The sequence below is a fragment of the Podarcis bocagei genome, assembly GCF_964188305.1.
Source record: "Podarcis bocagei genome assembly, chromosome: 10".
Taxonomy (NCBI): Eukaryota; Metazoa; Chordata; class Lepidosauria; order Squamata; family Lacertidae; genus Podarcis; species Podarcis bocagei.
Genome location: NC_138135.1, coordinates 63,631,533 through 63,652,225, shown reverse-complemented (window position 1 = coordinate 63,652,225; position 20,693 = coordinate 63,631,533). Strand labels below are relative to the sequence as shown.

Sequence of the window (20,693 nt, the reverse complement as noted above, 5' to 3'; positions counted from 1 at the left end):
CAATCTTACTCGGCTACGAGTGATCGCTAAAGAAGACAGTATTTATATATTCTTGTCTTTATTGCATTTCTGTCCTCCACACATCCTTTTCCTCCGTGGACTATACATAGGATTCTTTTTTTAGGGAAGGGCCATAGCTTAGTGGTAGAGCTTGGCTGCAGAAGTTCACAGCTTCAATTCCCAGCATCTCCACATAAAATTGGGAGAGAACCGTGCCTGAAACCTGGATAACTGTTGCCAGTCAGTGAAGACAATACTGAGATAGATGGACTCATGGCGAGTACCAATCACTTACCCAGGCACTCACCAGGCCCAGAGACACTGCCTTTGGTTGCTTCCGACCATGCCCTAAACAAGTGACAGCTAACATCATAACTATTGCTAAATCAATGCTTCTGGCTTGCACAACAGAGCCAAAACAAGGCCAGCCCCCACCCCCAATGTTGCATGCAATGTCATGAGTGACTGGAAAAAGGATAAAAATATTTCAGAGTTTCTCAAACTGTTTTCAGACTACAACACCCATCATCCATAGCTAGCAGGGCCAGTAGTCAGGGATGATGGGAACTGTTGTCTGAAAGCAGCTTGAGACTCAAGTTTGGGAAACACCGTTTCAGAGGAAGGTTATCTTAAGCTGCCATGCAATGCTTTTAAAGCTACTCAAAGGTGGTGGCAGAGAACCAGGTCTAATATTTCGCTCATCCGGAGGGGAAATCAGTCTGTATTTTCATGCGCTGCTCCCAGTTCCTAAAAGCACACTTAGGACTTGACCACAATGGCTGTGCGAATAAAAGCACTGCCCTGCCACAGTCCCATTCAGCAGTGCAGTTCGGTGGTGGAGGAGGAGGTCTTAAAAATAGTCTGGGGAAACCTCTTTCAATGGCTGGCACGGCCCAGGGTTACCCTTAGCAACCCACGAGGAATTCCAGGCTGAATGGCATTGTGAGAGCGCAGCTCAGCTTTGCCTCTCTCTGTGTGTTCTCCGAACTCCCGGTGGGGGCAGGGAAAAGGCAGGAAAATGAGCACAGCCCACCCCCACCCGTGACACACAGCACAGGGCTATAGGTCAACGCACACATGCACTCCATGGGAAGGGGTCCTACCTATTGTTATACTATGCACCTCGCACGCAGCTGTCTGCAAATACGCACTCAGGCTTTGCACACACAAAACGCAAGACAAAAAAAGAAGCATTTTCTTACTATTCTATATAGGTGTGTGTGTGTGTGTACACCTATGGACGCCCTCCTGTTCAGAGCACCTAACCCACCTTGAATATCTTGTTCTCTACCCCAAAATCATTATCCTGGGTGAAATATGATCGGTTTGTACATTGCATATGCACATTTTCCTGTATGCACACCCAGCGTCCACCCCCTTCGCCTGGCCTACTAAGGCACACATGTCAATCCATCACCTGTGCACCTGCTTTCGAACCAAGCAACTACCAGGGGCGGGATCGCACCTGCCTCCCAGCGTACCTTCCCGTACGTGTACCTAACATCCCAGGTGGTCTCCGCACCCACCTACCCGGTGGGTATACAAGCCTAGGGTGGCTGGCTTTCGCCCATACATCCGGGAGGGGGGGGGCTTAACTAGGGCAGCTGCGTAGAACCTGCCTGTGCGTGCAATCCGCGCAGGTGTCGTCCCCCCCCCCGCAAAAAAAAACACAAAACCCTGGACGCATGCAGATCCCGGGGACGCCTTGTCTAGGGGCGCACCCATTGTGCGCGCTGGCTTTCCATGCACCAGGCAGGCCTAGCGGCTCCAGCGCCCAGCTGCTCGCTGGCATTGTTTGCTTCCCGCAGCTCCAGCGAGGAAAAAAACCTTTTGCACGGCTGGAGCGGAGCCTTTTTGCCCGGGGCTCACCGCACACCTTCTGCTGCTGCTGCTTATGCGCAGCAAAGCAGCCCCCCTTTCCGGAGCAGCCTCCACCTACCATACGGAGCCGTACGCCCCCGAGCCCACCGGGGTCAGGTGCTGGTAGCGCTGGGGCACCTCCCACACCGTCTTGTTCAGCTCCTGCTTGTAGAAGCCGCCTCGCTCGGACATTTTCCCCCAGCCGGCAGTAGCGCCGGCAGCACAAGCAGCGGCAGAGGCAGAGGCGGAGACCCAGCCAGGCAGCTCCAGCTGGAAGTTGCAGAGCCAGCTAGCCAGCCAGCCAGGAAGCCACCGCCGGCAGGGAGGAGGCGGTTAGGGGGAGGGGAAAAGGGAGGAGGAGGAGGGACAGGATGAATGAAGTCGAGGGAAAGGGAGAAGGAGCCGAGGGGCGGGATCTCCCCTCGAAAAAGGGGCTCCCGGCTGATCAGAACGAGCTGCCGGCCCCTAAAGGTTGGTGGAAGGGAACTCCGGCCATTAAAGTAGATGTGCTGGCGCGCCTTAGGCCAGGAAGCCCCAGGTGGACCGCCAGGTAGTGCTGCGACTGGAACCTCTTGGAAGGGACAAGCTATAGCTTAGGGACCCACTCTCTTGGGGCCCCCCAAAAAAAATTAAAGGAAAAAAAATGGATGTACATTTCCAAAATAGAAGATGAAAAGCAAATAAAATAAAACCTACATACAGCAACAGTGTTTTGTGTTGCGTAGGCTCGTATGATGTACTGTATTTTGCGCCCCATAGGACGCTCCGGCCCATAGGACGCACCTAGTTTTTTGGGGGGGAAATAAAGAATTTTTTTTTAATTTCCCCCCCAGGTGCGGGGCTGGAAGAACCAGGTCGGGGAACAGTGGGAAGGCACGCTCTGCCTCCCTGCTGTCCCCCGAGCTTGTGGGGCTGGCGATGGGGAGAAGTGCGCTGATCCCGGGACTGCAGGCAGCTCTGCGCAACCCTCGGAGCCAGTCTCCCGAGGGTTGCGCAGAGCTTCCTGAAGCCTGGAGAGCGAGAGGGGTTGTTGTGCACCGACCCCTCTCGCTCTCCAGGCTTCAGCGAAAGCCTGCATTCGCCCCATAGGACGCACACACATTTCCCCTTCATTTTTGGAGGGGAAAAAGTGCGTCCTATAGGGCGAAAAATACGGTAAGTAATGGGCCCCGCCTGCTAGCCTGCTCCCTAAAATACCACTGGTTTGCTTATTTTTATATACAGTGGTACCTCGGGTTCAGTACTTAATTCGTTCCGGAGGTCTGTTCTTAAGCTGAAACTGTTCTTAACCTGAAGCACCACTTTAGCTAATGGGGCCTCCTGCTGCCGCTGCGCCGCTGGAGCCTGATTTCTGTTCTTATTGTGAAGCAAAGTTTTTAATCTGAAGCACTATTTCTGGGTTAGCGGAGTCTGTAAACTGAAGCGTGTGTAACCTGAGGTACTACTGTATAGGGTGCCTACATTCTGCATGGACTTTGCATTCTGCATGGACTTTTCAACAATTACTTTGATAAAATACATATTTTGTTATGTGCAAATGGCTTTAGATACCTATTAGGTCCATATGTTACCACATAGCATATATTCAACACAAAAAACAGCAACAATTTGTTGTTGACAAAGGCATAGCTGTCAACATTTCCCTTTTCTTAAGGGAAATTCCCTTATTCGGAATAGGATTCTTTGCAAGAAAAGGGAAAAGTTGACAGCTATGGACAAAGGACAGCTGGACATATAAAGGGCCCCATTCAGTAGCTTAGGGCCTCATCAAACCTAAATCTGGCCCTGCAGCAGGGTCATATAGTTCCTTCTTCTTCTTTGCCGATCCCTCGTAGCCAAGTAAGATTGTCTTCCATAAACACCGTTTTAACAGTGAGTCTGTAAGTGGCTGTGGAGGCCAGTTCTGGATCCACACGTCCTTCCACAGTGGGGGCATAGATTTCCGGGCAGGAGTTGATCACAGTGAGGATTTGCCAAGCATGCCTTCCTCTTAGTGCATTTCTCTGTTTCGTCCTGAGTTCGAGCGTCTTCAAAGCCCATGGCACCTTTGGTGAAGGCTGTTCTCCAATTGGAGCACTTGCAGGCCAGTGTTTCCCAGTACATTTTTTTAAAGATTTGTCTTGAGAGAGTCTTTAAACCTCTTTTGTTGACCACCAGCATTACGCTTTCCATTTTTAAGTTTGGAATAGAGTAGTTGTTTTGGAAGATGATAATCAGGGATCTGAACAACATGACCAGTTCAACTAAGTTGATGTTGAAGAATCATTGCTTCTACACTGGTGATCTTTGCTTTTTCTAGAACACTGGCATTAGTTTGCCTGTTTTCCCAAGTGAGGGTAAAATTTTCCGGAGACACCGTGGATGGAATCTTTCGAGGAGTTGGAGATGCCGTTTATAAGTGGTCCATGTTTCATAAGCATACAGTAAGGTTGGTAGTACAATAGCTTTGTAAACAAGCATTTTGGTTTCCCTGCGGTGCAGGAATCTTTACCCAACGTGGCGCTCAAACTCACGACGCTGAGAGTTTCATAATATCCTGTAACACCCATCATCTGTTACCATTGGCCCCACTGGCTGGGGCTGATGGGAGCTGGAGTCTTTGACAACATCTGGAGGTCCCCCAGCCCTGTCGGGATGGGGATGATGACACACATAGCACCAGCCCCCTAACCTGTTCTTAATTCCATAATCCTGAAGGCATATAGTCTATGAACTAGCACCTATCATTGCCTTTGGCTAATTAATTAAATCTATGGCCTTTAACTGGGAGAGGGTAATGTTTTTGTTTCTTACTATGCCATGCATTTTTATGTTTTTTATTGTAAACCACCCTGTGATCCTTGGATGAAGGGAGGTATAGAAATTTAAATAATAATACTAGAATTAAATAATATACCAGAAAAAAGCAAGCACCCCCCTAGCTGTTCGGATTGTCAATGCCACGTAAAAGCAGAGTTGAGGCCCATCAATTCTGGTTTCCTAGTGACTTCCCTAAAGTCATACCCGTCTTTGCAGGCACCTTGGTTTTCAGCAGCAACTATTGCTGTTTACATATTTTCCTCTAGAGGGGATTAAAATGGCTTGGAATACTAATGAAAACAACACCCCAGAGAACATTTCCAAATTAATTATGCAAATATTTTCCACTGTCTTGTTTTATGGTGCCTTGCCATAATTGTGGATAACAAAGCCAGTGCTGTCAATGCGATGTTCAAAGTTTCTCCCCCAGGTAGAACTGTGTTTTGTCTAGAATAGCTTCAAGCAAAACCTGAACAGCCACCTTTAATTTATGCGAGTCTGAGGTCAAATTGTAGTCTGGAGAAACAAATGAATTATAAATATGGGAGACCAAAGGCCACCAGTGTTTCCTCCTTGGCAGTGATTGAGTGGAGAAGGACACATCATATTGCTATGCCCTTCTCCTGAACATTCTGAATTTACCCAGCTGGGTGGTTTTCATCTCCATGTTCTGTGCATCAAACAGCCAAATATTTTGAATCTGATAATGCCTGTGTGAACAAAGCTTCTGCTGAAAGAGTATTGGATAGTAGTTTTCCAGGGAACCCAGTGAATCCTCAGGGACTTATTTGAATGTGTGTGTGAAGTCCCAATTAGAGAAGATCAGCATGACTGCGTCAACAATATACCTTTAAAGTACAAAGTGCATTCTGTCATTGGGCAATGTAGTTATAATTCCCAGAAACCCTTAACAAACTAGTGCCCACAATTCTATTCCTTATGATTAGTTGGAATCTCCTTGCAACTTGAACCCATTGCTTCTGGTCCTAGCCTCTGGAGCTGGAGAAAACAAGGCTCCTCCATCTTCCACGAGACAGTCTTTTAGATGTTAGAAGATGGCCATCACATTTTCTTTCAGTCTCCTCTTTACCAGGCTAAACTTATCCAGCTCCTTCAACCATTCATCATAAGGCTTGCTTTCCAGACCCTCCTCTGCACATGTTTCAACTTGTCAATATCCTCCTTATTGTGGTGCCCAGGACTGGACACTGTACTCTAGGTGTGGTCATACCAAGGCAGAGCAGAACAGGATTATTACTTCTCTTGATCCGGAAACTATACTTGTCACTTTTTTCCAGGATGATGAGGAACCATTAGTGAACAGACAGTTGATATTCGTGTTGAAGGCAGCTGAAGTGAAGATGTACCCAGGGTTTGTATCCCTTGCTTAACAGCCAAAGGTTAGCTGCTTCTAACTTGTCTCCTACAAAGGAAGATGCCTATGAATCTAAGAAGCTAGTTGTGTTCTCTCCCCAGCCCTTGTAAGTAGCAATTTTCAGTGTTGCTTGGTGCATGGTGAAGACAAATGCTTTTGGAACTGAAAGAAGCAAGCAAATCGTAACCCAGGTACTTGCAAGATTGTTTGCAAGCACATGTGTTGCGCATTTGGTGGTTTCCTGTTTTAGGAGGCGACCCATTTTGCTTTCGTGAAGAAAGTTGTGCATTGTTATACACCACAAGATAGCAGTCTTTTCCTGGGAAACAAATTCACAGTACTGCAGTTCATGTGTTTATTGCATCAACATATTATATCCGTTCCAGATACAGAGTTTTTCAGCCTTGCTTCTGTACGTGGAGAGTTTCCACTGGATAATTTTTCAGGTGTCAAGTGCACGGACTTGTTGCACTGAGACCTGAACTTAACCTTGGCTGGATGGTGCTCAGACATAACAGTTGGTCATCTTGCAGGACTATGTTACGTGAATGTAGTTTGCATGTTGGGGAAATGCTGTAACATGCACAGATGTTCTTTGATTAATCATTCTCTTTAACGTGGCAAGTCATTGTAGTCCCCATTTAACAGATCATTAAGTTGTAGTGTTCTGATGAGAACAGTGTTCCTTTGCATTTATTTAGTTATCAACCTAATTTATGTTCACACACGACAGATACTGTTGGTAGGTAATGGTGGTGTTCCATCTGTTCCGGATATAACTGCACTTTCTTCTAATGCATCAAGATTGTAGCTTGGGGATTCTGTTATAGATTTGGCCCTTATTGTAGAGGCCCAAGCGGCTTCCATGGCACAAAGTGCCGTTCAACAGCTTAGCTTGGTGTGCCAGGTGCAACTTCTCCTAAACAAAGACAGACTTGCAAAAGTTATGCATGTCTAGGTAAAAGCCGGTCTTGATTGCTATGATCCATTATATATAACACCGGTCCTGAAATACCTGCACTGGCTCCCAACACGTTTCTGAGCACAATTCAAAGTGTTGGTGCTGACCTTTAAAGTCCTAAACAACCTCAGCCCAGTATACCTGAAGGAGCATCTCCACCCCCATTGTTCAGCCTGGTCCAGCTCCGAGGGCTTTCTGGCAGTTCCCTCATTGTGAGAAGTGAGGTTACAGGGAACCAGGCAGAGGGCCTTCTCAGTAGTGGTGCCCACCCTGTGGAAAGCTCTCCCATCAGATGTCAAGGAAATAAACAACTATCTGACCCTTAGAAGACATCTGAAATATTTAAATATTCTGTCAGGAGCCACCCAGAGTGGTTGGGGAAACCCAGCCAGATGGGCGGGTGTAAATCATAAATTATTATTATTATTATTTGCTACCCCTGTTTCAGAACCGTCCTGCTTCCGAGGTGAGGTAAATGGCAACCAGGTGGAGGAGGTGATGATATGGGGTGTCTGCCAGGGACTATCAGTGGGTGCACATTCTTCTAAATATTAGGTGGCAGATTAAAAGTATATTCTCCACAGTATTTAATTAGATGCTATTGCCTCCACTCTGGAACTCCCTGCCCATTGACATTAGGTAGACACCTTCGCTGTGCTGTTTTCAATAACTGCTAAAAACTTTCTTGATTAGGCAAGCATACATGCGTTTTAATATTCTTTTATATAATGTATATTTTTAATTGCTGATACTATTTATATTTTGATGTATATTTTTTTTTAGGTCTACTTGTTTTTCATATCTGACTTTTTACGGATAATTTTAATGCATGTTATATATTTTTCCTGTAAACCGCTTAAGCCATTTCCCCCCTTTTAAACAACTAAGCAGTATTCGAATTATGCTAAATAAATGTTAACAAGAGGATGCTGGTGGCACTGTGGTCTAACCACTGAGCCTCTTGGGCTTGCTGATCAGAAGGTCGGCAGTTCAAAGCCCCGCAAATGGAGTGAGCTCCCGTTGCTCTGTTCCAGCCCCTGCCAACCTAGCAGTTCAAAAGCATACCAGTGCAAGTAGATAAATAGGTACGGCTCCGGTGGGAGGGTAAACGGTATTTCCGTGGGCTGCTCTGGTTTTGCCAGAAGCGGCTTAGTCATGCTGCCACATGACCCGGAAAAACTGTCTGCAGACAAACATCGGCTCCCTTGTCCAGTAAAGCGAGATGAGCACCGCAACCCCAGAGTCATTCGCGACTGGACTTAACTGTCAGGGGTCCTTTACCTTTACAAATTTTAAAAATATATATCACACTTTCTTCTCTTCCACCATCCAAACAGACAATCAACCTTGTTGGCTCTAATAGCACTCATCACCTTCCTAAGTAATGCTCAGGTGGTGCAGAGAGACCCTACTGCTCATGCCCAGTACTGGATGACTGTAGGTAACACATAACCATCCCAAGCATTAGCCATTTGCATTGGCAGTAAAGTTCTCTTGATCAGAGCTATGGGCTTGTTGAGGCATCACAGACCCTAAACTAAGGTTACCAGATTTTTTTTCAAAGAATCCGGGGACACTTCTTTTTTTTGAAAAGAGAAAAAAAGTTACTAAAAAAGGTTATTTTTTATTTCTTTAAAGAAGTAATATCTTCTCTTCTGTGGTCTCCTCTGTCACACAGCCTTTCTTTGGGCCCCGGCCTGCACTCTTGGAACGCTAACCACCGTGGAGTAGGCTTGGGTCGGACCTGGGCTCGGCCACATGTCCTTGCCCGCCTGATGCTCTCCTACCTCTCCTCCTCAGTGGCGGCGGTGGCACGGCCAGGGCTTCCCTCTTTTTTCTCCTTCCTCTTTCTCTCTCTTCCTTCTCCTTCTCCTCTTTTCCTTCTCCCTGCATTGGCTCTGGGGTATTCCTGGCCCTGGAGCACCGATGGGCAGTCGGCCGGCTGGTCCACCATATGATATGTCTTGTGCCGTTGAACCAATCACGCAACATTCAACCCCTACTAATACATTTACAACACTTAAAATATAAATCCGGGCACATTAAATGAAATCCGGGGACATTCCGGGGACGGATTTTTGTCCGGGGACAGATTTGTAAATCCGGGGACTGTCCCCAGGAAACGGGGACATCTGGTAACCATACCCTAAACCGGTTTAAGAGGACCTATGCTTTCGTAATCAATGACCTACTGCGTCAGAGGCACGAAGTGATCTGAGATCATTCAACTGATAAAGCAAAACAGGTCTGCGCAAAAGCCGCATCACTGCCCTTATTGCAGACACACTTTCCAATACACTGTCTTGCGTCATTATGACATTTCAATATACTTCTGACGTGTGCCTTCAGATTTGTTTAAATAGCCGGTCGGTATTTTGATTCCAACAGCACCATGCTGACCTCGCCTTTCCTTCCAGATGCCTGCATGGAAACCTCAATGCCGCCCCAAGGTCTGCTTGTATTGTTCTCATCTGAAAATTAGCTCAATTATTACAAGGTTGTCACTTCTTAGATATATAAGGAATGTTTTATACATGGATTCCAGAGATGCACTCTGTATCTGACCTGAAAGTTTTATCAGGCAGTGAACAACACCACACAGTTTTACTGCGTCATCCTCAACAGATTTCCTCAGAATTAAGTCCCACTATGTTCAATGGCTCTCCCTCCTTCACGTATTTAGGTTTCCTGCCCCATTCATGTTTCAGAGGATTCAAAACATCAACGTCGCAGGGCAGAGGAGAAGAAATGAACAAACTGATAATGAGTATACCATGCCATAAATAAGAAGGTGAATTGTCTCCAGCCATGAGGATGGCTGAGGATATTTTTCAGGCATTTGGTTTTAGCTAATTCTTTGTTAAATTATTCATCAGTGGCCAGCTTGTCTGAAAATACACTCAGCTATAAATACCATCGGCAGGTTTCTGTAAGGAAATTGAATTGGCATGTTTGTCAATGCTTTGGAATAGCTGGGGAAATGTTTGAGCCATTCTAGCAAACGTTGCTTTGGGAATCAAATACGTACACCCAGACACAAGGAGAGTTTGGCCAACATTAATGACATACTTGGCAAGCCATGACATTAACCGACGGATAACTTTTTCCGTTTTATCCGTCTGCTTTTACAAAATTTGCAATATGAAGAGGACATAAAGCAAAGAGCACACAATGATATCCTTCAAATTATTTCCCCAATGTATTTGCCAACTGGCACACAGAGAAATTTACTGACTGCAGAATGCTGCCCATCAGCAGATTTGCTATGTGAAGAGGTGCTGAATATTTGGTTTTCCCTAAATATCCACCCTCAATTTATGCCAGAGCTCATTAAGTCTGAGCACCAGAATTTATCTTTAGTAAATGCCTTGAGTGGGCTTTGAAGGTACAGTGGTACCTCGGGTTAAGTACTTAATTCGTTCTAGAGGTCCGTTCTTAACCTGAAACTGTTCTTAACCTGAGGTACCACTTTAGCTAATGGGGCCTCCCGCTGCTGCCTCACCGCCAAAGCACGATTTCTGTTCTTGTCCTGAAGCAAAGTTCTTAACCCGAGGTAATATTTCTGGGTTAGCGGAGTCTGTAACCTGAAGCGTATGTAACCCGAGGTACCACTGTACTGGCATTTGCAGGTGAAGGAAGAACATCCCCAGAAGTTGTCTCCATTTTGCAGGGCTATCTTGGAAATATAGATTAAATTTGTTAATAATAATAATTAAATAGTAATAATAATAATAATTTGTACCCAACCCATCTGACTGTGTTGCCTCAGCCACTCTGGGTGGTTTCCAACATAATATACAGAAACACAACCACCACCACCACCACCACAACAACAACACAACATACCTTAAAATCTGCATCAACTCATAGCCAGCAGTTCACAAAGTGGCTAAGAGAAGTTCCTGGTTTGAACCTTGCTTCTACCATGAAACCAGGCAAGAGAAAACAATGAAGATTCTTGTGGCACTGCAAATGCTACCAAATTTATTAACCATTTTCTCTCAGCCTCAGTCTCCACATCTGCAAAATGGAGAACAGAAATTCTGAACCTATATTACGGGGTTGATGTAAAGGTTACAAGTACATAATGCATATGATCTTTTGAACGCTCGAAATCACTATGCAAATGTTTAGTATTAAGATAGGATCACCTTATTATGTGTTTGCTGGGCCTCTTTTTCCTCTGACTGAAGGAGCATATGCAAAAGGCCTACTGTTTTCAAAGACAGCAGCCCAAGCCCCACCCTCGCTGGATAAAGAATGGCGCTCTGCCCACTCTGGCATGTACTGTATCTCGTATTGTTTCATGGGTGTGTTAGCCTAGGAGCCATTTACTATCTGCACACCTGGATTTAGAATGCAAAAAAATCTGTGGGAATCCATGGCTTCAAGTACAGTGGTACCTCGGTTAAAGTACTTAATTCGTTCCGGAGGTCCGTTCTTAACCTGAAACTGTTCTTAACCTGAAGCACCACTTTAGCTAATGGGGCCTCCTGCTGCCGCTGTACCGCTGGAGCCCGATTTCTGTTCTTATCCTGAAGCAAAGTTCTTAACCTGAAGCACTATTTCTGGGTTAGCGGGGTGTGTAACCTGAAGCGTATGTAACCTGAAGCATATGTAACCCGAGGTACACTGTACAGTTGTGTTTACAGATCAAGCAATGGCAGAAGCCCAGAGTTGGGGGGGACGGGACACACCACATTCTCTCTTGCACTTATAGACATTGTGGGTTTGCTACAATGAACTTTGAACTAATCCGCCTGCTTATTTTTGCAAAAAAACCGTTGATTTGCTTTTGGTGAGCTCCCGTAAACTGGTATATATTTATCAATGGCGGGCATGGAGAGAACCGTCCCCTCCACTTTTGGTGAATATAATATTCACATCCAAGGTTTGGCCACCTCATGAGAAGAGAAGACTCCCTGGAAAAGACCCTGATGTTGGGAAAGATGGAGGGCACAAGGAGAAGGGGACAACAGAGGACGAGATGGTTGGACAGTGTTCTCGAAGCTACCAGCATGAGTTTGACCAAACTGCGGGAGGCAGTGGAAGACAGGAGTGCCTGGCGTGCTCTGGTCCATGGAGTCACGAAGAGTCGGACACGACTAAACGACTAAACAACAACAACAACAACAATATTCACATCCAAGGTCCAAAAAGCAACAACCAAATAGCTTCCCATCTGTCTCCGTTTCCTTTCTTGTTCTTAAAAGATACGTACAACATAGGCATAGATTGTGCAGTCTCGAGCCAGCCCAGCCTGTTTCCAAAGCAGCAGCAACACCCACCCACTTTTCTGGGAAACATTAGCAGTGCCAGGGACTCTGTGGAGGAATGCCAGGTCAGACTTCCTTTCCACAGATGGGAAAGCAAATGGGCCCCTTTTGATTCGCCCTCCTCCCCTAGTAATGGGACACTCCTCCAGGAGGAAAACATATCCCCAGCCCTCCGACGAGAAGGGAGAGTTCCTCAAGTCACAATTTCCTGAACTCACAAGTCCCATGGCCATTTTGGATCTATAATCTAATCTCGAAGGAAAAGCTTTTTACAACCCAGACATCAATGCGAGGGAAGAAAACAAAACAGATAAAAGAGCTGACAGGCCGAGGGAGTGAAAAGGAATGCTGGGGGAAAATACAAGACTACTGTTCCGCCATCTCTCTGCTACGGCTTCTGTAGGCGCTAACCAGATTTCCGCAGAGATAAATATATTTTGCCCTGTGATCCCACATCATCCATTAGCCTAGCTGCACAATAAAGAGACGGAAAACGTATACAGAGAGTATCTATGATGCTATAGATTTGAAATGAATAAATGGTAGGATTTTGATTACAGTGGTACCTCGGGTTACATACGCTTCAAGTTACAGACTCCGCTAACCCAGAAATAGTGCTTCAGGTTAAGAACTTTGCTTCAGGATGAGAATAGAAATCGTGCTCCGGTGGCGCAGCGGCAGCAGGAGGCCCCTTTAGCTAAAGTGGTGCTTCAGGTTAAGAACAGTTTCAGGTTAAGAACGGACCTCCGGAACAAATTAAGTACTTAACCCGAGGTACCACTGTATTTGGGACGTGAAGGGAGAAATACAAGCTGCAGAGGAATTCCTGGGATAGCCTATGCACAAAACGACCTGGCCAAGCTAGGGCCATTAAGAGGCAATGCAAGAGAACTGTCACCCCCTTTGCCCTGAGGTGTGAACACAAAACAGGGGTTTGGAAGGTTGCCAGGGTAACTAGGTGTGTGGTGACAGGAAAAGAGTGTTTTTAAAAGGGTGTTCTGGGAAGGAGGGGGAAGAAGAAAGATTGGGATCCATCTTGGGCAGGCTGGCTGCAGGCTGGCTGGGAGAGATGCCTTGGACTCCAGGGCTGCCTTGCTGTGGGGTACAAGCCCCTTTTGAAATGATTATGCTGCAAGATCTGGACTCCTTTCATGCAGACTGAAGGTGTAAATAGGTGAATAAACTGTTATGGAAAAATCTAGGTGTGAGGCTGCTCAGTCACCCAACTCGTTGAGCAGAGCCCGCGGGTCCCTGTGGAATAAAGGAAGGAGTCCAGCCACCAACCGGAGCAAATAGCTGTAGACCAAAGTTTATTGCGCAACAGGTTCAAAGAAGAATTTTGAACGCAGAAGATGGGGTGACAAAGATTTTTAAAACTTTCCCACCATATCCCAGAATACAATTCGTACAGCATCATTGCTACATCATTGCTACATCATTGACATGTCACAAAAGGGGAAGGGTAGACAGGGGTGACATTAGTTTAACTTTGGCAAACATGTCCAGGCAAGTCCTTGGTACAAGATTAGCATAAGCAGACATGGCAGGGCAAGACTCAGGTATAAGATTAGCATAGCCAAACACCTCTGAAATCCCACCACCCAAAGTACAATAGAACTTCCTTTGCATGTCTGGGCCCTTGGCAAGTTTGGTGATGGGATTAGGCTTTCCTTGGCCAACAATCAGCTCAGCAATTGTCACCTCTGGGAACTTCCTGGAATCCCTTGCAAGGGGAAAATAGCTTTGGAATGGAGGAAACTAGCAAAGGAGTTGATTTTATATTATTTTTAAAGCTACAGTAGGTAACTTCCCTGAGCTGTCAAGTTGAAAGGATACATTCAGGCCTAATATTTGTAACATTTAACTTTAAAGATGTGCCGCCTCCGTAATTTCCGTAACAAAACCATATTTCTTAAAGCTATGACAGTCTCCGCTGCGTCTCAATTCTCGAAAGGAAATGAGACCTTGTGTGAGTATGTGGAACCCCCCTGGAAGTTGGTGGCACCCAACTTTTGTAACAATATTATCCTCGCATAAAAGATCAACAACACGGCTGTTTTTTAAACACATACAAAATCCCAGTACTAATATGATGCACCATTTACAGATCAGCAGTAAAAAGTCTGTTTCAACTATCAGGTTCATGTAACTCTGTTCTGATATTTCAAATTCTAATGTTGTTGTTGGCATCTGTCTGTCTCAAGAGACAATGGAGTGCACTTGCAGGGATGAAATCAAACTACATAGTGACCTCTCCGGGGTGCAAGCCTGGGCAGTGTATATGGAGATTCTAGGATGCCCACATGACAAGACCCCACCCCCCATTATATAGCATATTATCAAGGTGAGAATTATATTTTTGTAAGGAAACAGTTTATTATAAATAATAATACAGCAAGTTTGAAGAATCGCACCTATTTGGGGAGGCTTCATCGTCTTATTGATGTGAACTGGAATCTGATAAAGAACTTTCTCAAAGTACAGTGTTTTTCTTTTTTTATATAATATTTATTATTATTAATTTTTAAAAATATTTTTTATTACGTACAGTGTTTTTCTTATCCCTCATTTTGCTGGACCCTGTCTTTCCTCTTTTTTAACATTGTCATAATGCAATCATCCTTAGTTCTTTCTGATGCTCATAGTGTGAAACCTGCTCATGGATTCTTCATGCTATTGTATTTCTTAAAATAAACAAAAAAGGCTTCCATTCCTCAAAACAACAACAACAACAACACTCAGTGCTTTTCTTCTAGAAAAAAGTTCTGGTACAGCATACCCCTGAGTACCCCCAGAAAAAAGCACTGGTTAAAATGTATACTAAAAGCAAATAAAAATTATATATACTTAATATATACTAATTGCATCCATAAAATTAACATCTTGCCCTGTTCTGCCCTTGGTGCTTCATCTAGATCATTCCCCAGCACTGTAATAATAAAATTTAAGGTCTTATATATAATAAATGTTCATAAATGTACCAACCAAGCACAAACATAGATCGGCACAGGTAGACCGACCTGAAACCATTTTGACTCCCAAACTGACCAAATGTTTTCTCTGCAAGGAGGGAGGGGGTGAGGGAACCTTCCCATTGTCTCAGGAATTGGAAAATCACCATCTCAAAGGAATGGGCAGACTACCAGGAAAGGCAATCAGATAAGGCATTATCAGATAACCTGGCAGACAGGAAAAACAACAACATTCAAATTTATGTTGTAGACCAACTTTTCTGTGATGTAGGTATGATGTTTATGGGGGGTGGTCTTGGGTTACACTTCTTCTGTGATGTATGTATGATGTATGGAGGGGTCATGAGCTCCAGGGCAGGGAATTTAAAATGTCTATATAAGGGTAGAATAAAAAAATTCCTTCCTGTAGCACCTTAAAGACCAACTAAGTTAGTTCTTGGTATAAGCTTTCGTGTGCATGCACACTTCAGTGTATCTGAAGAAGTGTGCATGTACACGAAAGCTTATACCAAGAACTAACTTAGTTGGTCTTTAAGGTGCTACAGGAAGGAATTTTTTTATTTTGACTATGGCAGACCAACACGGCTACCTATCTATATAAGGGTAGGTGAATCTTTGTTCTGGGTCCTCCTCCTTTCCTGCGTGTGAGGGGAGCACCCTGTTGCAACAGCTTTAATAAAGATCAGGCTTACTAGCTGCTTTGCTTATCAATATTCTCTGGTTGGCCTCTGCTATTTTCTCCTACCAATAGGGAACCCAAGTAAAGACTCTATACGGGCTCTTGGATACCCCAAAAGGGAAAAAAGAGCAGACTTTGTTTACAACATCACCACTCTTCCCCAAGAAGTAAGTACTGCTTGTTTTCAGGACTGCAGTCGGAGATTGAATTTTAAGGACAAGCTTAATTGTATTATTGACATTTAGAAGAGAAATCTTCAGCTCTATGGGATTGCTTGTGTGGTCAGGAGTTGACCAGCTTATCTAGACCACCTTTACCACCAGTCATGCCTTCATGACACACTGACTCTTCCCGCCATGCTTGTTCCAGTAAACAGTACAAAGTCAACAAAGGGATTAACTGTATCCAACCAGCTTCTGTCCGTGGATGTGCATACGCAGTCTTTCAAGCTGCATAAACTCTAAATCAAGCAGCTAATTGTTAAGAGGACAAGAGGCTTTGCTAATGCACATGCTTTGGCGATCTCACACAAGGGACTTGCTTGTAAAGTTGTTTGTCTTCCTGGTCAGTTGCCAGAACAGGAAACTGAAAAGTTGGGGAGGGGAGTTGCATGTGCTGTTTTCGTTTTGTTTTGACTTGCTTTAGGTTGTAGCCACTGCTCATGCTGGGAGACACTCTGTTTTTACATTAAACCGATTGTGCAAAGAAGTTGCTTGCCCATCAGAGTGGAGGAACCTTCCACACATGAAGGGAGAAGATATCCCATGTACCGAAATGGTGCCCCTGAAGAACTGGGGCGGGAGAGGCAGAAGAAGAGAAGACCCATTGGAGAAAAGTTAATAATAAGCAGCTTTCTAGTTAAAAATCAACTCGTTATTATGGAGGGAGGATTGATTATTGATCTCTGTCCACTTCCTTCATGTTTGCATTGGCAGAGCTCGATACCTTACACTGGGCGGCTGGTGGAGCATGGTAGAATTAATTAGTTAATTAATACTCCCACCCTTCCTCCCAAAGGAGCCCAGTGTGGCCAACATCAAAGTGATAAAACAAGAATAGAATAAAAGCATTTTTAAAAACAATTTTAAACATCTAAAATCATATTTAAAACAAAAGTTCAAACAACTTTCAAACAACTTAAAATATCTTTCAAACACAGATCCTCACAGCTAATAATTTCAAGGTTACCAGGAACAGTATCTTTCCATCATTCAATGCCTGGGCAAACAATATTCCCCCCCCCCCAATTCTTCCTGCAAGTTTATAATGAGAGAGAGAGACAGATGCAAGTCACCAGATAAGAGTTTTGGACTTGGATCAGAGAGGGCCGGATTCACATCTCCACTCAGGGTCAAACTACATGTTACATTGCATCTGTCTACTCTTACTAAAAAAGTAGCTTAACCCCTTCCTCCCTGTGCCATTTTTTGGGGGGAAATGAAGGGTACTCAGTATAGTTGTACCTCAGGTTAAGTACTTAATTCATTCTGGAGGTCCGTTCTTAACCTGAAACTGTTCTTAACCTGAAGCACCACTTTAGCTAATGGGGCCTGCTGCTGCCGCACCGCCGGAGCACGATTTCTGTTCTCATCCTGAAGCAAAGTTCTTAACCTGAAGTACTGTTTCTGGGTTAGCGGAGTCTGTAACCTGAAGTATATGTAACCTGAAGCGTATGTAACCCAAGGTACCACTGTATACAGAGTGTGTGGTTGTGTGTGTGTGAGATTACAAGCGTGGCACTTGCTGTAACAATTTCATGGTGAGTACCAGCACCCTTTTTCTCAAAGAAAAGCACTGGTTTTGACATCAAAAATAGCCATGGGGGATGAATCAGTAATGCAAAGCATTGATCCCAATCAAAATCATTCCTTGCTCCATCATTGTAGAAGGGAAGCTTCCATGTGCATTAGGATGATCACCCACACATTACCAAAAAAAGAGGACACCGATTTGTATAAAGTTTGCATAATGATTTATGTGCGGATTTAGAAATAATTACTTTATAATTTGAATAGAAATACAATACATCTCAGTATAGTGGGGAAGACTGTGTTGCAGTGAACCTATCTGCTGTTCAGGTGCTGAATGTTGACGGGCAACTTCAAGGCCTCTGCTCTCTGTTATTATGGTACTTGAAGAGCCCTTCAAACAGAGGGTTGTTGTTCATGAAACAGCGTACATGACCACTCAATAAGTGGCAGCCAAGCTTTCATGGAACCTTGGTCAGTCTCCACACCCTGCCCTGCTCTCTAAACGTTAAAAACTGTGCACATCAATTGCATTTACACAATTCATGTTTCGTCTAGGTTAGCTCTTGGTCTTACATATGCAGTTGTAGGTGGCAAAGCTAAACACAGTTTGGCTGTTTATTTGATAAAACTAATACACTATTTAAATCCAATTGGAATCAATGGAGTCTGTGTGCAAGATGCCAGCCTTATGTCTCAGACTAAGTAAGATCTTCCTTGCACATATGTAAGGATCAGTGGTAGCCAACACAGTTCTCTCTAGATGGTACATTCCAGTGCCCATTATCCCTTGATAATTAGCAATACCGGCTGGAGCTGACAGAAGTTGGAGTCCAACAGCATTTGAAGGGCATTGATGGTGTGTTGACTACCCCTGGGCCTAGATGGACGAGGAATTGTGCATGCCAAAAAGGTGCTACGCATACAGTTTCTGACACTGCCTGGAGTTTGGCCCTGAAGAAGCGTTGCCACCTCCATCGCTCAACCCAGACACTGAGTTCCAGCTCTGAGGGCCTTCTGGCGGTTCCCTCACTACGAGAAGTGAAGTTACAGGGAACCAGGCAGAGGGCCTTCTCGGTAGTGGCAACCACTCTGTGGAACACCCCCCCATCACATGTCAAAGAGATGAGTAACTATATAACCTTTAGAAGACATCTGAAGGCAGCCCTGTATATGGAAGTTTTTAATGTTTGGTGTCTTACTGTGTTTTAATTTGCTGGAAGCCACCCAGAGTGGATTCACCACGAACATCTCCCTTGTTATATTATAATGGCAATGGCACCTACCTGAGAGGTGCTGGAACTGAGTTCCAGTGAGTTCTGGCTGAAAAAAGCTATTGTTATTGTTATTGTTATTGTTATTGTTAGGCATAGTGATGAGGAGAATAGGAAGACTGGCTGAGGCCTTCATGCTTATCCAGCCATTACGGGGCTCCAGCATCGAATAAAGACCAACATATTTCTTGACTGCTATCAGTATACCGTGGTGGCTCGCAAGATGAAAATAATTCGTTCCGCGAGTCTTTTCGTCTTGTGATGTTTTTCGTCTTGCGAAGCACGGTCCGTCGCAACTGCGCCTCTTCAAGCGGCTTTAAGAAAAAAGCGCAAGACGTTTTCGTCTTGCGAAGCAAGCCCATAGGGAAATTTGTCTAGCGAAGCAGCGCAAAACCGAAAAACCCTTTCGTCTAGCGAGTTTTTCGTCTTGCGAGGCATTTGTCTTGCGGGGCACCACTGTATTTTCTTGCTACTTGATGTTACCACAACATCAAGCAATCCCCTTATTCAGGCTTCTGCTTTTGCTCCTGTGTGCAACACTGAAACAAATCTTTTGAATTGTCAAATATTTCTTCTTTGTAACATCTACCATGACAATTAAGACTTCTGTATGCTCATGGCTCATCTTAAACAAAGTAGCGCATCAGGATCAGTATGAGAGTGTACCCAATTAAATACAAAATGAGATGATTGTGCAGAATATGGTTTAGAAGCATAGTTTGCCAAATTCAGTACAGTAAACTATATGGCGGGGAAAACATCCGTTAGCAAAGGTTTGCAGCAGTTAAAGTCACAGAAATCATGCCAGGAAAAATAATAATTGGTTCCCTTAAGGCAAAATGGCATACTGCTAACTTGAACAGAAGAACATGTTACAAGCCAAAAGAACTCATGATACCAAATTAGTGGCTGGGCAAGATGGCTGGAGTGGATCATAAATCTGAGGGTTTTTCAAACTGATCTGATCACGTGTTGTTGATTACCATGAAGTTTGACTGGGAAAGACCACGATGTTTGTTCAACAAGTCTAGAAGTTAACCTGCACTAGCTTCTAATGAAGGTCAATGCAGATTGCAATCAACTTCAATGCTGCCGGGTAAAATAGCAACATGCTTATACCCTGCCTTTACTCATTAAGTGCATGTTGAATGTGGGGATCTGCCACAGTGTAATGTAGGCCGCATTCAGATATCATAATAATCCATGGTTTAGTGTGACATAAACAGGCCTAAAGGAGCTTGGAGTTTCATAGCTTCAAGTTGGGCTTCTTTCGAAGAAACCACAATTTAGATCCCCCCTTGTATATTCTTTTATTTATTTCCCCCATTATTATTATTATTTTATTTTGACAAAGTAATAATAATAAATAAATAAGAATAAGAACATGCACCCCACCACCGAGACCATTCCACTGTAACTATACAACCTTCCCAAAATTCAACACCTCTTGCGATGGTTTGACCCCTTTCCATTTTGTCAGTACAAATTCTACAAACACCCTCCATAGCTCCTCAAAATAATTTCTCCTGTGTATTCCCCGTCTTACCTCGCTATATCCCACACCTCTTTATACCATTCTTCCATTTCATATTCTGCTTGCCCCTTCCACTTCCTTGCTATTATAATTTGTGCAGCTGTCAATAAATCTGTGAGCAAGTCCTTCCTAGCCTGCGAACTTTCCACCCCACCGTAAATGGATAATAGCGCTACCTCAGGATTTCCGGTCAGCTTTAACTCAGTGATTTCTGT

At 44.4% G+C, this 20,693-nt stretch overlaps 1 protein-coding gene across 2 annotated transcripts in view; it reads right to left on the bottom strand.

Moving 5' to 3' along the window:
• The window catches only part of MAPK11 (mitogen-activated protein kinase 11), a 58,618-nt gene extending 47,748 nt beyond the window's left edge, over nt 1-10,870 (bottom strand). The window contains exon 1 of one of the 2 annotated variants that reach the window (XM_081211808.1): nt 10,842-10,870. In XM_081211808.1, coding sequence (XP_081067934.1) covers nt 10,842-10,855 — 14 coding nt within the window. In that variant the 5' untranslated portion in view covers nt 10,856-10,870. Of the gene's footprint in view, nt 1-1,939; nt 2,181-10,841 lie in introns of those variants that run through there. The other variant, XM_081211807.1, reaches the window with a different exon arrangement.
• Nucleotides 10,871-20,693: the final 9,823 nt, after the last annotated feature.